This window comes from Salvelinus namaycush, chromosome 4, assembly GCF_016432855.1.
Source record: "Salvelinus namaycush isolate Seneca chromosome 4, SaNama_1.0, whole genome shotgun sequence".
Taxonomy (NCBI): Eukaryota; Metazoa; Chordata; class Actinopteri; order Salmoniformes; family Salmonidae; genus Salvelinus; species Salvelinus namaycush.
The window spans coordinates 70,730,432-70,751,098 of record NC_052310.1 but is presented as its reverse complement, the minus strand read 5'-3'; the positions used below and the strand labels follow the sequence as shown (position 1 = coordinate 70,751,098).

At 45.0% G+C, this 20,667-nt stretch overlaps 1 protein-coding gene across 2 annotated transcripts in view; it reads right to left on the bottom strand.

Moving 5' to 3' along the window:
- LOC120046797 (C-Jun-amino-terminal kinase-interacting protein 4-like) overlaps positions 1 to 20,667 on the bottom strand; it is a 58,392-nt gene that overhangs the window by 31,418 nt on the left and 6,307 nt on the right. For both annotated transcript variants that reach the window (XM_038992307.1, XM_038992308.1), the window contains exons 2-3: positions 6,262 to 6,382; positions 39 to 109 (exon numbers count right to left, since the gene is read on the bottom strand). In XM_038992307.1, coding sequence (XP_038848235.1) covers positions 39 to 109; positions 6,262 to 6,382 — 192 coding nt within the window. The remainder of the gene's footprint in view (positions 1 to 38; positions 110 to 6,261; positions 6,383 to 20,667) is intronic.

The window sequence follows — 20,667 nt, the reverse complement described above, 5'->3', positions numbered from 1 at the left end:
AACACGCACTACAACACACTTCCCTTCCCTCCTCATACCTCGGTGTGCCTCTGGTGGAGGGCATTGTACTCCTTCTTCAGCTCGGCTTCTCGTTCCTCCATTCTACCGACTGAAAGAAAGAACGTGTGATCTCAGTTAAAACATAACAACATGGTCAATGAGGCAAAATAACACTAACTGTTATAAAGAACATAGAAAAGCCTTTTGAGTCCAGTTAGTTAAAAGTGAATGTAATCTTGGAACATCAGTAACACAGGTCCACGAACATCAGTAACATCTGTCCATGAACATCAGTAATATCCTTCTCAAAACAGGCTTCCAAGATGAGAAACCAAATAAAGTACCAAACTGCTGTCAGCTGTAGTAGCAATGCATGACCACCAGGTGTCATTGGCGCACTAGTAACAACACTGTCTGGCTCACTCAAACATTGATGCAGAGATATTTTACACAGCTTTGGGTTGGGGTCCCTGAGCAGCCATAATCCTGCCATGAGTAAAAACGTTTCCCTATGAAAAATTTCAGGAATTCTATGCCGTTTCATACACAAAGTTGTACCATTCATCACACACTCGGAAGCCATGTTTAAACTGTACTATAAAAAAAGCACAAGCAGGAACCCAAACACACAAGCATACATTAGAATCAACTCTACTCTATTTCAGTATAACACATAGCTCTGAGCTCTGTAACTTAATCCACTGTAGGAAACTTGGCTGGCTTGGACTATTTATAGTGAAAACACCATGACAATATCCTGTGTGACTGTTCAGATGACTGCCCAGCCTTACAATGGTGGAATTTGTATTTGCATGGCCCGGTGCCCTGGGTAGGTGGAGATTTCAATTAAAGGACCAATGGAATGGTCTAAAATGATCTAACTCCGCCCACCTGGGCCATGCGAAAAAAACTTGACCAATGCCTTCACAAAGGCAGAGTGTGTGAGACAGACACTAACCCAAGCAGGCATACCATCTGGTCATTGACAATGACCCTCCCAACACAGCGTGAGGTGTTTGTGTCAGTAAATGCTAACACAGTTATCTAAATCAAATCTGCTACCCCCCTCTACATTTCTCTATGATAGCACGGCTAACAGCGGACTGTGGTTTTTTGTCGTTGGCTCTTAGTGGAATATGATATAGGTCTGGGATTTGCTTCAGTAGAACACAGGCTTCAAACCCAGACCGTCAGAGGTGGTTTAGTGAATGCCTAGGACTTAGCTCTGCTGTCTATGTGATTTGTGAGTTACCATAACTAGTGACTACCGGTAGACAAAGAGGAACCAAGTAGAGAATGAACAGACAGAAATAACACTTTAGGAATTCACCTGCTGTGTGTGTGTATTGGAAAGTGGAACTGTGTTTAGGGCTTGCGGTCTACTATATCTGTCCTGTTCATCATCTACTCTACCCACACCTGATGAGCAATCTGAACTATGAGCTGGCCTCATGAGTGTTCTCACATCTAAATGATTCAACACATGCGTATTACTGCTCAGCCTCTCCCTATCTAGTTCCTGTGTGAGAGAGTGAGAGAGTGAGTGAGTGAGTGAGTGAGAGATAACGGCTAAAAGAAGAAAGAAGTGAAATAGAAGAGGTGGTAACAGGGGAAGGGGGAGAAAGACAACATTGGAGAGAACAATTACTGTGGACCTGGCTGTGAGAGTTGGTGAATATCAAGTCAGGCAGTGTGTGCGCACGCAATCAGTCAGGTTCAGTTGGCAGAGAGCTAGACATGTACTTCCCCATAAAGTGGTTAGTTAACCCGATCAGAGTCAAACACCAACTCAGCAGACCAGAATAAACTTACTTTGATGTGTGATGCAGAATTAAATTAAAGTCTTTATTGAAGACTGCCCTTATAGACACGTCCAAACTACCCCCCTATAGACACGTCCAAACTACCCCCCTATAGACACGTCCAAACTACCCCCCTATAGACACGTCCAAACTACCCCCTTATAGACACGTCCAAACAACCCCCCTATAGACACGTCCAAACTACCCCCCTATAGACACGTCCAAACAACCCCCTTATAGACACGTCCAAACTACCCCCTTATAGACACGTCCAAACTACCCCCCTATAGACACGTCCAAACAACCCCCCTTATAGACACGTCCAAACAACCCCCCTTATAGACACGTCCAAACAACCCCCCTTATAGACACGTCCAAACTACCCCCCTATAGACACGTCCAAACTACCCCCCTATAGACACGTCCAAACTACCCCCCTATAGACACGTCCAAACTACCCCCCTATAGACACGTCCAAACTACCCCCCTATAGACACGTCCAAACTACCCCCTATAGACACGTCCAAACAACCCCCTTATAGACACGTCCAAACTACCCCCTTATAGACACGTCCAAACTACCCCCTTATAGACACGTCCAAACTACCCCCTTATAGACACGTCCAAACTACCCCCTTATAGACACGTCCAAACTACCCCCTTATAGACACGTCCAAACTACCCCCCTATAGACACGTCCAAACTACCCCCTTATAGACACGTCCAAACTACCCCCTTATAGACACGTCCAAACAACCCCCCTATAGACACGTCCAAACAACCCCCCTATAGACACGTCCAAACAACCCCCTTATAGACACGTCCAAACAACCCCCCTATAGACACGTCCGAACAACCCCCCTATAGACACGTCCGAACTACCCCCCTATAGACACGTCCGAACAACCCCCTTATAGACACGTCCAAACAACCCCCTTATAGACACGTCCAAACTACCCCCCTATAGACACGTCCAAACAACTCCCTTATAGACACGTCCAAACAACCCCCTTATAGACACGTCCAAACAACCCCCTTATAGACACGTCCAAACAACCCCCTTATAGACACGTCCAAACAACCCCCTTATAGACACGTCCAAACAACCCCCTTATAGACACGTCCAAACAACCCCCTTATAGACACGTCCAAACTACCCCCCTATAGACACGTCCAAACAACCCCCCTATAGACACGTCCAAACAACCCCCCTATAGACACGTCCAAACAACCCCCTTATAGACACGTCCAAACAACCCCCTTATAGACACGTCCAAACAACCCCCTTATAGACACGTCCAAACTACCCCCCTATAGACACGTCCAAACAACCCCCCTATAGACACGTCCAAACTACCCCCCTATAGACACGTCCAAACAACCCCCTTATAGACACGTCCAAACAACTCCCTTATAGACACGTCCAAACTACCCCCTTATACACACGTCCAAACTACCCCCCTATAGACACGTCCAAACAACCCCCCTATAGACACGTCCAAACTACCCCCTTATAGACACGTCCAAACTACCCCCCTATAGACACGTCCAAACTACCCCCCTATAGACACGTCCAAACTACCCCCCTATAGACACGTCCAAACTACCCCCCTATAGACACGTCCAAACTACCCCCCTATAGACACGTCCAAACTACCCCCTTATAGACACGTCCAAACTACCCCCTTATAGACAGGTCCAAACTACCCCCTTATAGACACGTCCAAACTACCCCCTTATAGACACGTCCAAACTACCCCCTTATAGACACGTCCAAACTACCCCCCTATAGACACGTCCAAACTACCCCCCTATAGACACGTCCAAACTACCCCCCTATAGACACGTCCAAACTACCCCCCTATAGACACGTCCAAACAACTCCCTTATAGACACGTCCAAACAACCCCCTTATAGACACGTCCAAACAACCCCCTTATAGACACGTCCAAACAACCCCCTTATAGACACGTCCAAACAACCCCCTTATAGACACGTCCAAACAACCCCCTTATAGACACGTCCAAACTACCCCCCTATAGACACGTCCAAACAACCCCCCTATAGACACGTCCAAACAACCCCCCTATAGACACGTCCAAACAACCCCCTTATAGACACGTCCAAACAACCCCCTTATAGACACGTCCAAACTACCCCCCTATAGACACGTCCAAACTACCCCCCTATAGACACGTCCAAACAACCCCCTTATAGACACGTCCAAACTACCCCCCTATAGACACGTCCAAACAACCCCCTTATACACACGTCCAAACTACCCCCCTATAGACACGTCCAAACAACCCCCTTATAGACACGTCCAAACTACCCCCCTATAGACACGTCCAAACAACCCCCTTATACACACGTCCAAACTACCCCCCTATAGACACGTCCAAACAACCCCCCTATAGACACGTCCAAACTACCCCCTTATAGACACGTCCAAACTACCCCCCTATAGACACGTCCAAACTACCCCCCTATAGACACGTCCAAACTACCCCCTTATAGACACGTCCAAACTACCCCCCTATAGACACGTCCAAACTACCCCCCTATAGACACGTCCAAACAACCCCCTTATAGACACGTCCAAACAACCCCCTTATAGACAGGTCCAAACTACCCCCTTATAGACACGTCCAAACTACCCCCTTATAGACACGTCCAAACTACCCCCTTATAGACACGTCCAAACTACCCCCCTATAGACACGTCCAAACTACCCCCCTATAGACACGTCCAAACTACCCCCCTATAGACACGTCCAAACTACCCCCCTATAGACACGTCCAAACTACCCCCTTATAGACACGTCCAAACTACCCCCTTATAGACACGTCCAAACTACCCCCTTATAGACACGTCCAAACTACCCCCTTATAGACACGTCCAAACTACCCCCTTATAGACACGTCCAAACTACCCCCTTATAGACACGTCCAAACTACCCCCTTATAGACACGTCCAAACAACTCCCTTATAGACACGTCCAAACTACCCCCCTATAGACACGTCCAAACTACCCCCCTATAGACACGTCCAAACTACCCCCTTATAGACACGTCCAAACAACTCCCTTATAGACACGTCCAAACAACTCCCTTATAGACACGTCCAAACAACCCCCTTATAGATACGTCCAAACAACCCCCTTATAGATACGTCCAAACAACCCCCTTATAGATACGTCCAAACTACCCCCTTATAGACACGTCCAAACTACCCCCTTATAGACACGTCCAAACTACCCCCTTATAGACACGTCCAAACAACTCCCTTATAGACACGTCCAAACAACCCCCTTATAGACACGTCCAAACTACCCCCTTATAGACACGTCCAAACTACCCCCTTATAGACACGTCCAAACTACCCCCCTATAGACACGTCCAAACAACCCCCCTATAGACACGTCCAAACAACCCCCCTATAGACACGTCCAAACAACCCCCTTATAGACACGTCCAAACTACCCCCCTATAGACACGTCCAAACTACCCCCCTATAGACACGTCCAAACAACCCCCTTATAGACACGTCCAAACAACCCCCTTATAGACACGTCCAAACTACCCCCCTATAGACACGTCCAAACAACCCCCCTATAGACACGTCCAAACAACCCCCTTATAGACACGTCCAAACTACCCCCTTATAGACTGCACTTAGACACCTCCGAAAAAAAAACCACCACTGCTGAAAATAATCCTAGGGGAGACACTGATTAAGGGTTCACAGCTCCCGTCCTAAAAGACAGTGATTGATTGATCAATTATGTAACTGATTGAGTATTATGGTGGAAATTACAAGGTTGTTATAATACCTTCATTGCATCAAATGGTTGTTTTATGCAAAATAATAAGGGGTTGTTAGAACGCTCATCTGTGTTCTATTGAGGATGGGCCTCTGGGAGATAACACTGAGAGAGATTTACAATGTCTTTTGGGTGACAAAACCTAAAGAGACTGCATTCCAGAGCATGAGTTAATGTTTCTGTTCTATAAGGTACCAGGGAGAGATGACCCCAGGGCCAGACCTTGGAGTCTACACAATGAGAACTGTTTTTACAGCAAATACTGTCTGCTGTGAATTATAAGTAACTTTCATACAAATCTTAACCTTGTGACCCATTCTATACATCTGTTGTTCGTCATGTAGGTTGAAAGGGGTGTATCTTGGCTATAAAAATACCTTTTTCCTTTTGTCTCGGGGCTCTCAACGAATCATCTGAGGGTGATTCGTCGACAAGCCATCATTATCGTAGAGCACTCAATTGATTCACTTTATATGTGTGTGTTGTATTGACCTGGTCCCTTATTAATAAGTGATTAAAGATTTAGTTTAAGTATAACTCTGACTTGTGTGATAAGTTTGTCTCTCCTCATTTGATAATAAAGAAATTAACCACCACAGTATGAATCTGTCCGTTTGTGTGTTTGTTAAGACTCACTTTGGTCCGAGTAGTTCCTGGTCTTGAGCTCCATTTGACGTGTGTGAGACTCCAGCATCACCAGTCGACCCTGAAGGTCCTTCTTCTCCATGTCCTGACTGTCCTCAAACACCATGTACCTCTACAGACAGACAGAGAGTTGTTAAAACACTGTGTGTAACACAATGGCATGTGTCCATGTGTGTTAAGTACTTGTGAGAAAGGTCATTGATCTCTAGCCAACAGACAGGACACATTGCTAGCTGTATGCATCATGTTTGTCAGATTCCTTCTGCCACCACCTCCTGTGATCCTTAGAGACAGAGACAGACAGAGACAGACACAGAAGAAGTGAATTGGGAGAGACTAGGGACTAACTGAAATCTGGAGTGAGATCAATGAGACAAAACCCACCTGTCTGCCTGTGTGTGTCTGTCTGCAGCTCCATTCAATGTGTTGTTTTGTGTCTGTGTATCAGGTCTGAGGTCAACATGAAGAGTCAGTCGATCTTCAGTTCCATTCAGTGGATGTCAGACAACAGGTTCAGAGCGCCAGCTCCTTGGTGCCACTTGAGTGTGTGTTGCACTGACAGATCAGTGTCCGGCAGTAAGTTCTTGTTGTTGTCCATTAGAGCTCAACACCAGTATCTTCAGATCGACAATTGTTGTAGCTTTTCCGTTGATGGGAATGAGAGAATCTGTCTAACTGGAGAACTCTGCCGCTGCCAGCAAAAACAGGCTGAGGAGTTATGACATAACCTAGCGAGACATAACCCCCCCCTCCCAACACACACTGATCAACTGTCTACTTTTAGTTTTTAGTTTTTTATACCCCTTTTTCCCCCCCAATTTTGCGATATCCAATTGGTAGTTGACACAATGCTCACCAATGTGTTGGAGAAAACACTGTACAGTTTGGCCAAAAGTTTTGAGAATGACACAAATATTCATTTTCACAAAGTCTGCTGCCTCAATTTGTATGATGGCAATTTGCATATGTTATGAAGAGTGATCAGATGAATTGCAATTAATTGCAAAGTCCCTCTTTGCCATGCAAATGAACTGAATCCCCCCAAAAACATTTCCACTGCATTTCAGTCCTGCCACAAAAGGACCAGCTGACATCATGTCAGTGATTCTCTCGTTAACACAGGTGTGAGTGTTGACGAGGACAAGGCTGGAGATCACGATCACTCGATCGTTCGAATAACAGACTGGAAGCTTCAAAAGGAGCGTGGTGCTTGGAATCATTGTTCTTCCTCTGTCCTCTGCCGTCATCATTGCTTTGCACAAAAAGGGCTTCACAGGCAAGGATGTTGCTGCCAGTAAGATTGCACCTAAATCAACCATTTATCGGATCATCAAGAACTTCAAGGAGAGTGGTTCAATTGTTGTGAAGAAGGCTTCAGGGCGCCCAAGAAAGTCCAGCAAGCGCCAGGACCGTCTCCTAAAGTTGATTCAGCTGCGGGATCGGGGCACCACCAGTACAGAGCTTGCTCAGGAATGGCAGCAGGCAGGTGTGAGTGCATCTGCACGCACAGTGAGGCGAAGACTTTTGGAGGATGGCCTGGTGTCAAGAAGGGCAGCAAAGAAGCCACTTCTCTCCAGGAAAAACATCAGGGACAGACTGATATTCTGCAAAAGGTACAGGGATTGGAGTGCTGAGGACTGGGGTAGTCATTTTCTCTGATGAATCCCCTTTCCAATTGTTTGGGGCATCCGGAAGAAATCTTGTCCGGAGAAGACAAGGTGAGCGCTACCATGTGTCATGCCAACAGTAAAGCATCCCAAGACCATTCATGTGTGGGGTTGCTTCTCAGCCAAGGGAGTGGGCTCACTCACAATTTTGCCTAAGAACACAGCCATGAATAAAGAATGGTACCAACACATCCTCCGAGAGCAACTTCTCCCAACCATCCAGGAACAGTTTGGTGACAAACAATGCCTTTTCCAGCATGATGGAGCACCTTGCCATAAGGCAAAAGTGATAACTAAGTGGCTCGGGGAACAAAAACATCGATATTTAGGGTCCATGGCCAGGAAACTCCCCAGACCTTAATCCCATTGAGAACTTGTGGTCAATCCTCAAGAGGCGGGTGGACAAACAAAAACCCACAAATTCTGACAAATTCCAAGCATTGTTTATGCAAGAATGGGCTGCCATCAGTCAGGATGTGGCCCAGAAGTTAATTAACAGCATGCTAGGGCCGATTGCAGAAGTCTTGAAAAAGAAGGGTCAACACTGCAGTCTTGTGATCATAGAGCTGTGTGTGGATGAAGGGCTTATCGACAAGAGCCCATCGGCTGGGATGAGCAGTCATCTGCTGCGGGATTGACTCACCCGAGTCCCCTGCTCTGCCGGAGGCCTACTGGAACAAATAGGCTCTTCTCTACATGAAGGCAACTTTCTATGTCAGAAAGCAGATGAAGGCATTCCTCAGAATGCCTTTGATGAACATTAAATCATTAGTTTGGCTGCAGGTGTATTCAAGGCCCTGTTCAAATGGTTAGGAAACCATAAGCATAGCGAGAGAACGAGAGGGCAAGAAAGAGAGAAATGGATTAAGAAAACAATGTGGGAAGGTATGAGAGAGGGTCTGAAGGGCAGTAGGCAGTAAAGGGTCTGAAGGGCAGTAAAGAAAAGACACAGACTTCCTCACAGTAAACTCCAAGTAAAACAGCAAATCTAATAAGAGCATTAGGCTACATGAGGCCTGGACAAGAGGGCTGGGAGAGGAGCAAGAGGGGGATCTGTTGACAACACTAAACATAAGGCTGCACGTCACATATGGTTTTAACTGTCATAAAAGCATAATACCCAACATCAATCCCTAGAACCTCACCCCCTCTTCCTAATCCCTTAGACCCCACCCACCCCACCCACACACACTTTCTCCGTGCTGCTCATCATATGACCCATAGTTGGGTGTTCATAAGACAACGCTCCAGAGAAAGAGTTTCTCTAGTCTCCATCTACCTCCTCTTCCCCCTCTCCTCCTGACCATGTATAATGCTCCCTTTATCCCTTCACACACACACACTCTCCCTCTCTCTCTCTCACACACACACACGCTCCATCTCACACAGCTCTCTTTCTCTCTCACACGCACAAAGTGCCCCAGTGTAACATTGTATTGACAGGGAGTTTTATTAAGTGCACAGAGTCTTCTTTGGGTTGCTGCCTGGGTAGAACAGGGCAGCTGGGATAGCAGGATGGCGCTGCCAGAAAGGAGATCAGATGTCACAGATCTGGAAGTCACTAAAAGGGTCATGCATCTGTGGTTGGCAAGATCCTGAAGAGTTAGATTTGAGGGTGTTTATTAAACACGCAATCAACTTAAAATATTGTGTTATAAATGTGTTCCTTGGTTAGAGGGTCAAGTGTGTGTGTGTATTGTGCGTGCATTAATGTGTCTGGAGTTGGAGCAGGTCACAGCACGATCTGTCAAGAGCGTTTGTGAACTTCCAGTGAGACAACATTATAAGAACAGGAACACGAAGACCTTTTCACTTTCAACAAGTCAATAACAGCCAGGGGGTATTCAAATCCCAATTGACAATAATATGAAATCAGAACTGGCTCAACATCAAACATCCCGATCATTGTCCAAATCAACAAACACAATATGAATGGTTTAGGCTGTGAAATTCAACTGGGGCTAACTTAATCCTGGTCGGTTACACAAGTTGGTTAATTGAAACAGCGCGTTTTTTTACAGCAGAAACTTAAGTCTAATCCAGAGAGCCACGTTGGTAGTCCTGACTCTCTGTATGTGGTGTGTGTGTGTCAGTCCTGACTGCTCCTACTCATCCTGGGTACAGATGCAAGACAGTAACAGTTCCTGCCTTTAACAGGCCCATAGCTTAGGGAGGGTCTGCTCTGTTCACGCTCTCATCAGCTAACTACAGCAAAGTAGGGGCTGACCGACTGTGGGGGTTTGTTTTAGTACAGTAGTGTGACAGAAACTGACAGCTGGACTAGAGCCTGGGTTTGACGTAGGGCTGGGCCATAAATCAATATAGGTAATTACTTCCCTCAATAACGATAGAAAAACGTTTAGATACATTTTTCGACAATGTCGATATAGAATAATTAGGTACAGCAGTCCATTTCACCTCTGTTATGTAGCTGGAAAGTGCGGAAAAGTGACAATATGCACATGGAGAGGTATACGCCCACTAAAAACCACTTAGCACCTCGAGTGATGGAGTAGCCACTATTAACCATGAAAAATGTGTGATTTAGGCAAAAACAGTGGCGGTAATAGCCATGGAGAAGAAGCAGCTTCCCTCAAAGAAATTATTGATAAAAAGGGTCCAACTGTTTCAGTTATTTGGAAGTGGTTTGGCTTTTTGAAGTCCGACAAAGAGCAGAGCAATGTTCGATGCAAAGTATGCCGTAGACAGGTGGCTACCAAGTCTGGTAATACGACAAACTTTTGTCACCATCTGAAGCAAAATCACTCTTTGGAACATGCAGAAAGTTTGAGTTTGCGCCACAGTATTGATAAACGCCCCTCAAGCACCAGCCAATCTCGGGATGTTCACCCGAAGCAGTCAACACTGACAGCGTTTATGCCCTACAAGCAAACATCAAAAAGACACAAGGACATCACAAACGCTAGTATGCAAAGAGTACTGGAGCAGGAGAAAGACATTTCACAGGTCTTGTCCAGTGACAAGAAGACCCGGCACTTAGCTCCCACCCATACAGATATTCTTGAGTCCATCAACCAGGCATTGACCCCACTCCTAGAATCCACAGATGCTCTGTCTGGTGAGTCTTATGTCAGTACTACACCTGTTCAATACAGAGGTCATGAAACAGGGCTCACCCAAACCATCAAAACAAATTATAAATATGATGACCTAGCCACAGATGACCTCCTGGACATAGCCTCGTTGGTCGACCCCCGGTTGAAAACACATTACATCAAAGAGGAGAAGATGGGCCACATAAAAGCAAGAGCTGTCTCAGAGATGGTCAATGAGGGACATGAAAACCCAAGCCCAGCACAGGGAGACATTGCTGCTGCTGCTTCACCACAACTGCCAGCTAAAAAGAAAATGCATGGCATTTTTTCCAAAAAGCCATGCTCCACCACCACAGATCTTACTGAAATCCAGCTGGTAGAAAAAGAACTCAGCTGCCTTCAGTCACCTGATGCTGACAGTGAAACCAATCCACTGGACTGGTGGAAGATCCAGCCCCCCCCCAAAAAAATCCCCCAAAGTCAGCCACCTGGTAAAGTGCTACCTGTGCATTCCTGCGACCAGCTCGCGCTCAGAGCGTGTTTTTAGCACAACTGCCATAGGGCAGCTTTAAAGCCAGAGACCGTAGACAGACTTGTCTTTCTTGCAACTTGTAAGACAACAACCCAACCTAAACAGTTTAACAATGTCTCCCTGATGGCCATTAGGCTAACAGTTAACGCATATTGACTTGCACTTTTTATATCTTAAGCGTTTACAGCTTTAAAAAATTTGGAGTTAAAATGTTATTTGTGAGTTCTTCTACTTCTGACAATAAGAAACATTGAAGCCTTTGGATTGTTCAGGCATTCTTGAGTCTGAAGCAGATATGCACCTTTTAAACATTATTTGATTAATATCGTGATAATGTACAAAAAAAGTCTCCTCCTTTTCTTGCAAAAACAAGGACATTTCTAATATATATATATATATATATATATACTGCTCAAAAAAATAAAGGGAACACTTAAACAACACAATGTAACTCCAAGTCAATCACACTTCTGTGAAATCAAACTGTCCACTTAGGAAGCAACACTGATTGACAATAAATTGCACATGCTGTTGTGCAAATGGAATAGACAAAAGGTGGAAATTATAGGCAATTAGCAAGACACCCCCAATAAAGGAGTGGTTCTGCAGGTGGTGACCACAGACCACTTCTCAGTTTCTATGCTTCCTGGCTGATGTTTTGGTCACTTTTGAATGCTGGCGGTGCTTTCACTCTAGTGGTAGCATGAGACGGAGTCTACAACCCACACAAGTGGCTCAGGTAGTGCAGCTCATCCAGGATGGCACATCAATGCGAGCTGTGGCAAGAAGGTTTGCTGTGTCTGTCAGCGTAGTGTCCAGAGCATGGAGGCGCTACCAGGAGACAGGCCAATACATCAGGAGACGTGGAGGAGGCCGTAGGAGGGCAACAACCCAGCAGCAGACCGCTACCCCCGCCTTTGTGCAAGGATGATTAGGAGGAGCACTGCCAGAGCCCTGCAAAATGACCTCCAGCAGGCCACAAATGTGCATGTGTCTGCTCAAACGGTCAGAAACAGACTCCATGAGGGTGGTATGAGGGCCCGACGTCCACAGGTGGGGGTTGTGCTTACAGCCCAACACCGTGCAGGACGTTTGGCATTTGCCAGAGAACACCAAGATTGGCAAATTCGCCACTGCCGCCCTGTGCTCTTCACAGATGAAAGCAGGTTCACACGCACATGTGACAGACGTGACGAAGTCTGGAGACGCCGTGGAGAACGTTCTGCTGCCTGCAACATCCTCCAGCATGACCGGTTTGGCGGTGGGTCAGTCATGGTGTGGGGTGGCATTTCTTTGGGGGGCCGCACAGCCCTCCATGTGCTCGCCAGAGGTAGCCTGACTGCCATTAGGTACCGAGATGAGATCCTCAGACCCCTTGTGAGACCATATGCTGGTGCGGTTGGCCCTGGGTTCTTTCTAATGCAAGACAATGCTAGACCTCATGTGGCTGGAGTGTGTCAGCAGTTCCTGCAAGAGGAAGGCATTGATGCTATGGACTGGCCCGCCCGTTCCCCCGCTCCATCCACCAACGCCACGTTGCACCACAGACTGTCCAGGAGTTGGCGGATGCTTTAGTCCAGGTCTGGGAGGAGATCCCTCAGGAGACCATCCGCCACCTCATCAGGAGCATGCCCAGGCGTTGTAGGGAGGTCATACAGGCACGTGGAGGCCACACACACTACTGAGCCTCATTTTGACTTGTTTTAAGGACATTACATCAAAGTTGGATCAGCCTGTAGTGTGGTTTTCCACTTTAATTTTGAGTGTGACTCCAAATCCAGACCTCCATAAATTTGATTTCCATTGATAATTTTTGTGTGATTTTGTAGTCAGCACATTCAACTATGTAACGAAAAAAGTATTTAATAAGAATGTTTCATTCATTCAGATCTAGGATGTGTTATTTTAGTGTTCCCTTTATTTTTTTGAGCAGTGTATATACACACAGTGGGGAGAACAAGTATTTGATACACCGACGATTTTGCAGGTTTTCAAACTTACAAAGCATGTAGAGGTCTGTAATTTTTATCATAGGTACACTATGCAGCCTACTCAATCACTTTTTATAGCTACTGTTTACAGGCCTCCTGGGCCATATACAGCGTTCCTCACTGAGTTCCCTGAATTCCTATCGGACCTTGTAGTCATAGCAGATAATATTCAAATTTTTGGTGATTTTAATATTTACTTGGAAAAGTCCACAGACCCACTCCAAAAGGCTTTTGGTGCCATCATCAACTCAGTGGGTTTTGTCCAACATGTCTCTGGACCTACTCACTGTCACAGTCATACTCTGGACCTAGTTTTGTCCCATGGAATAAATGTTGTAGATCTTAATGTTTTTCCTCATAATCCTGGACTATCGGACCACCATTTTATTACGTTTGCAATCGCAACAAATAATCTGCTCAGACCCAAACCAAGGAGCATCAAAAGTTGTGCTATAAATTATCACCTTGCGCAATACCCTAGATGCAGTTGCACCCCTAAAAACATTTGTCATAAGAAACTAGCTCCCTGGTATACAGAAAATACCCGAGCTCTGAAGCAAGCTTCCAGAAAATTGGAATGGAAATGGCGCCACACCAAACTGGAAGTCTTCCGACTAGCTTGGAAAGACAGTACCGTGCAGTATCGAAGAGCCCTCACTGCTGCTCGATCATCCTATTTTTCCAACTTAATTGAGGAAAATAAGAACAATCCGAATTTTATTTTTGATACTGTCGCAAACCCAACTAAAAAGCAGCATTCCCCAAGTGAGGATGGCTTTCACTTCAGCAGTAATACATTCATGAACTTCTTTGAGGAAAAGATCATGATCATTAGAAAGCAAATTACGGACTCCTCTTTAAATCTGCGTATTCCTCCAAAGCTCAGCTGTCCTGAGTCTGCACAACTCTGCCAGGACCTAGGATCAAGAGAGACAATTAAGTGTTTTAGTACTATATCTCTTGACACAATGATGAAAATAATCATGGCCTCTAAACCTTCAAGCTGCATACTGGACCCTATTCCAACTAAACTACTGAAAGAGCTGCTTCCTGTGCTTGGCCCTCCTATGTTGAACATAATAAACGGCTCTCTATCCACCGGATGTGTACCAAACTCACTAAAAGTGGCAGTAATAAAGCCTCTCTTGAAAAAGCCAAACCTTGACCCAGAAAATATAAAAAACCTATCGGCCTATATCGAATCTTCCATTCCTCTCAAAAATTGTAGAAAAAGCTGTTGCGCAGCAACTCACTGCCTTCCTGAAGACAATGTATACGAAATGCTTCAGTCTGGTTTTAGACCCCATCATAGCACTGAGACTGCACTTCTGAAGGTGGTAAATTACCTTTTAATGTCGTCAGACTGAGGCTCTGCATCTGTCCTCGTGCTCCTAGACCTTAGTGCTGCCTTTGATACCATCGATCACCACATTCTTTTGGAGAGATTGGAAACCCAAATTGGTCTACACGGACAAGTTCTGGCCTGGCTTAGATCTTATCTGTCGGAAAGATATCAGTTTGTCTCTGTGAATGGTTTGTCCTCTGACAAATGAACTGTACATTCCGGTGTTCCTCAAGGTTCCGTTTTAGGACCATTACTGTTTTCACTATATATTTTACCTCTTGGGGATGTCATTCGAAAACATAATGTTAACTTTCACTGTTATGCGGATGACACACAGCTGTACAATTCAATGAAACATGGTGAAGCCCCAAAATTGCCCTCGCTAGAAACCTGTGTTTCAGACTAAAGGAAGTGGATGGCTGCAAACTTTCTACTTTTAAACTCGGACAAAACAGATATGCTTGTTCTAGGTCCCAAGAAACAAAGAGATCTTCTGTTGAATCTGACAATTAATCTTGATGGTTGTAAAGTCATCTCAAATAAAACTGTGAAGGACCTCGGCGTTACTCTTGACCCTGATCTCTCTTTTGACGAACATATCAAGACTGTTTCAAGGACAGCTTTTTTCCATCTACGTAACATTGCAAAAATCAGAAACTTTCTGTCCAAAAATGATGCAGAAAAATTTATCCATGCTTTTGTTACTTCTAGGTTAGACTACTGCAATGCTCTACTTTCCGGCTACCCGGATAAAGCACTAAATAAACTTCAGTTAGTGCTAAATACGGCTGCTAGAATCCTGACTAGAACCCAAAAATGTTATCATATTACTCCAGTGCAAGCCTCCCCTACACTGGTTTCCTGTTAAGGCAAGGGCTGATTTCAAGGTTTTACTGCTAACCTACAAAGCATTACATGGGCTTGCTCCTACCTATCTTTCCGATTTGGTCCTGCCGTACATACCTACACTACGATCACAAGACGCAGGCCTCCTAATTGTCCCTAGAATTTCTAAGCAAACAGCTGGAGGCAGGGCTTTCTCCTATAGAGCTCCATTTTTATGGAATGGTCTGCCTACCCATGTGAGAGACGCAGACTCGGTCTCAACTTTTAAGTCTTTACTGAAGACTCATCTCTTCAGTGGGTCATATGATTGAGTGTAGTCTGGCCCAGGAGTGTGAAGGTGAACGGAAAGTCTCTGGAGCAACGAACCGCCCTTGCTGTCTCTGCCTGGCCGGTTCCCCTCTCTCCACTGGGATTCTCTGCCTCTAACCCTATTACAGGGGCTGAGTCACTGGCTTACTGGTGCTCTTTCATGCCGTCCCTAGGAGGGGTGCGTCACTTGAGTGGGTTGAGTCACTGACATGATCTTCCTGTCTGGGTTGGCGCCCCCCCTTGGGTTGTGCCGTGTCGGAGATCTTTTGTGGGCTATACTCGGCCTTGTCTCAGGATGGTAAGTTGGTGGTTGAAGATATCCCTCTAGTGGTGTGGGGGCTGTGCTTTGGCAAAGTGGGTGGGGTTATATCCTTCCTGTTTGGCCCTGTCCGGGGGTATCATCAGATGGGACCACAGTGTCTCCGGACCCCTCCTGTCTCAGCCTCCAGTATTTATGCTGCAGTAGTTTGTGTCGGGGGGCTAGGGTCAGTTTGTTATATCTGGAGTACTTCTCCTGTCTTATCCGGTGTCCTGTGTGAATTTAAGTATGCTCTCTCTAATTCTCTCTTTCTCTCTCTCGGAGGACCTGAGTCCTAGGACCATGCCTCAGGACTACCTGGCATGATGACTCCTTGCTGTCCCCAGTCCACCTGGCCGTGCTGCTGCTCCAGTTTCAACTGTTCTGCCTGCGGCTATAGAACCCTGACCTGTTCACTGGACGTGCTACCTGTCCCAGACCTGCTGTTTTCAACTCTAGAGACAGCAGGAGCGGTAGAGATACTCTTAATGATCGGCTATGAAAAACCAACTGACATTTACTCCTGAGGTGCTGACTTGCTGCACCCTCGACAACTACTGTGATTATTATTATTTGACCATGCTGGTCATTTATGAACATTTGAACATCTTGGCCATTTTATGTTATAATCTCCACCCGCCACAGCCAGAAGAGGACTGGCCACCCCTCATAGCCTGGTTCCTCTCTAGGTTTCTTCCTAGGTTTTGGCCTTTCTAGGGAGTTTTTCCTAGCCGTGCTTCTACACCTGCATTGCTTGCTGTTTGAGGTTTTAGGCTGGGTTTCTGTACAGCACTTTGAGATATCAGCTGATGTAAGAAGGGCTATATAAATAAATTTGATTTGATTTGATACTCAACCAGTCTAAAGAAGGCCAGTTTTATTGCTTCTTTAATCAGAACACGTTTTCAGCTGTGCTAACATAACCGTTTTGCAATTTTCTAATGATCAATTAGCCTTTTAAAATTATAAACTTGGATTAGCTAATACAACATGCCATTGGAAGACATGAGTGATGGTTGCTGATAATGGGACTCTGTACGCCTATGTAGATATTCAAAAAAAAATGTTTAATTATCTGCCGTTTCCAGCTACAATAATCATTTACAACATTAACATTGTCTACACTGTATTTCTTATCAATTTGATGTTATTTTAAATGGACAAAGTGATTTTCTTTCAAAAACAAGTACACTTCTAAGTGACCCCAAACCTTTGAATGGTAGTGTATATCGTGATAATTTATTTGCCATATCGCCCAGCCCTAGTTTGACATGTCTATAAACCTATGAGAAACTGACACAGCTGGACTAAACCTATTCGTCACACTCATCCACTGACTAGTAGGACAAAGACGACTCCTGGAAAGTTCGCTTCGGATAAGTGCAAACTCGCCCCGACCTCGGTTTTCCAGCCCCAATTCAATGACATGCTTTTTTAGTCGCTCCTGATAACCGCTGTGAACTGACAAGTGGGATATGGTGATAAAGGCATGAGTGTGCTGTGGGTCTGACAAATGACATAACCCTCTGACATCATCATCCTGAACCGGTCCGTGACCTCAGGATGTCTGGAGGAATGTGTCCCAGGAGTATCCTGGCCGGAGAGAGGAACTCAGGAAGTCTTGTTTTCCCAGGAATTTCCTGCCTGGCCCTGCTCTCTTCCTCTCTCCGTCTGTAGTGAAGAGTAACAGTCCATCTCGTAAGAATTCCTCTGGGTTCAGCTCTGTGAGAGATCAGTGCTACACTGAACTTACTGAGACTGTTTGGGTCTGTCTGTTGCTTGAGTCCCAATAGTATTGAATGGGTTGTAGAAGTACGTGTGACCGGGGTGTTCATCTGCAGTGTTGCTCACTAACTGAGAACCATCATGTCTCTACTTACAGCCTAGCAGGTGTCTGGGTTTTTACAGTCCTGCGAATGTGAATGGGTTTTCTAGAGCCTAACGAACAACATGACTGAGTTAGCCAGGCCTGTATGTAAAGCAAATTAAGCAGACGCAGTTTTCAACCTCGAAGTAAACACCTAGGCATCACACTGGTAAAGAATTTAACATTAGACTCATGCTTTTTCTATTTGTTTATAAAGTGCTTATGAAGTAATTTCCCGTTTATTAACTACTTACGAACCGTCTCGATTCTTGTTGTAATTCCACATGCCCATGAACTGCAGCTCTGAGGAGAACGTCAAGAGCAGTGCAAAGCAAATGACTGGAGGGACACACACACCTTCCTCTGCCCAGACCCACCTAGTTAGCAAATCATGACAAGTCTAATAAAAACTAGGCCTACATACTCAGTGTACTACAAGAGCTCTCAGTACTGGTGCCTAATGGCAGAGAATGTCGTGACAAGACAAAGTGAGAGATAAGTCGCAGATTTGGAACATTACACTGTGACCTTCAAATGTTGTCTAAGTGGTGTTGTCGGAGTTAACACTAATAGTGAATGAAGTTGAAGGGCACAGCACCACACACAATCCATAACCAACACTACAAAAGAGGGCTCCTAAACCATGCTCAGAGAAAGGAAAACACATTTAAAAACAGGTCAAGTCTACAGCATTGCTGCTGTCAACTGCTAAACAAGGATCACCTGATCTGTAAATTAACCCACCTATAGGAGAGGAAAGGAGCTTTCACTTTGGCGGTGTGGTGGCAGAATTTAGGGTGAGCTGTTGTAACTTCAAGGGATATGTTCTGTGCTGTTATGCTTTTCATAGACTCCTGGTATGTCTGCACCCTAACACAAGGCCATTGTGTTCTGGAAGAGTTGCTTTTATTCAAAGAACTGTTGTGTAAACAATATGATTGTATTATCACCTCCCACTATATAAGGGACATGTAACCATTTCTTTCTGGAGTTCATCCCTGTGAAATCAGAGATAGATCTCCCCTTGTAGCTGCTTGTGTTAAAGATTATTCTCTTATATCATTGAATAGTCTTTGCCTTAATCTTTGGATCGAATTTTCCACAACAGCAGTTATGGGAATAAAGAGAGTTCAACGACACAGAGGGGGGTTAGGGGGGGTGAAATACAACCACACTAGAACAGCATGATTATAGATAGACAGAGAACATATGGATAGCCTAACGGGTGAAAGGCAAAGAACCAGGGGGGAGAGAGAGAGAGCAACAGGGGGACAGAAAGAGAGTAGTCTGGTAGATAGACTGCATAATGCGTTGGTGGCAGAACAAACAAACAACTGTTCAGTTGCAGCAGGATAGAGCGAAAGAGAGCAGTCTGAAGCTAGGCGGATCATCTGGATGCAACAGCTGATGACAAGGTTACACATAATATTATGGTTGTGACAACATTACTGTACTTCAGTAATTTACACCATACAAATGGAGCTCCACCTAAGGGGAATATATTACCTGTCAATTACTATATTACCTGTCAACATATATAAGGCAAGGTTTATATGACCCCATTTCAAACAGACCCTTATTTACCACTTTCTAGCAGGTAGGAGGTGTTAAATGGAAGTGTTCATGAGTTTACCTGCAAAATGCAGAGAACCGTTCACACAGACCCAATATGGGTATTTTGGTTACAGTGTCTGTGAAAATAAAGATTTTGGTTTGGCATACATTTTAAAGTGAAGAATCTGAGTCTCAGCATCATTCAGGCTGTGTAAGGGCTATTTGACCAATAATTAGAGTGATGAAGTGCTGCATCAGATGACCTGGCCTCCACAATCACTCGACCTCAACCAAATTGAGATGGTTTGGGATGAGTTTGACCGCAGAGTGAAGGAAAATCAGCCAACAAGTGCTCAGCGTATGTGAGAACTCCTTCAGGACTGTTAACCTGGTTGAGAGAATACCAGGAGTGTGCAAAGCTGTCATCAAGGCAAAGGGTGGCTACTTTGAAGAAATTTAAATATATTTAGATTTGTTTAACATTTTTTTGGTTACTACATGATTCCATGTGTAATTTCCTAGTTGATGTCTTCACTATTCTACAATGTAGAAAATAGTAAAAATAAAGAAAAACCCTTAAATGAGTAGGTGTGTCCAACCTTCAGACAGGTACACATACATATAAAAAGGTTTGTCATTTGCAGACGCTCTTATCCAAATATTTTCATACTGGTCCCCAGTGGGAATTGAACCCACAACCCTGGCGTTGCAAGCGCCATGCTCTACCAACTGAGACACACAGGACTCCTAAATCCCAATAAATGACCATGCCTGCTTTTTATACCAGCCTTTTCATATATCTGAAAGGCATAGTGGGTCAAATAAATGGAAATGAAATGCCACCTAAAGACCTATTCATGATTCCTGCATTTTCACAGACCCTATAACCAAAATACAGGTATCAGGTCTGTGTGAAAAGTTTACCTGCAGAA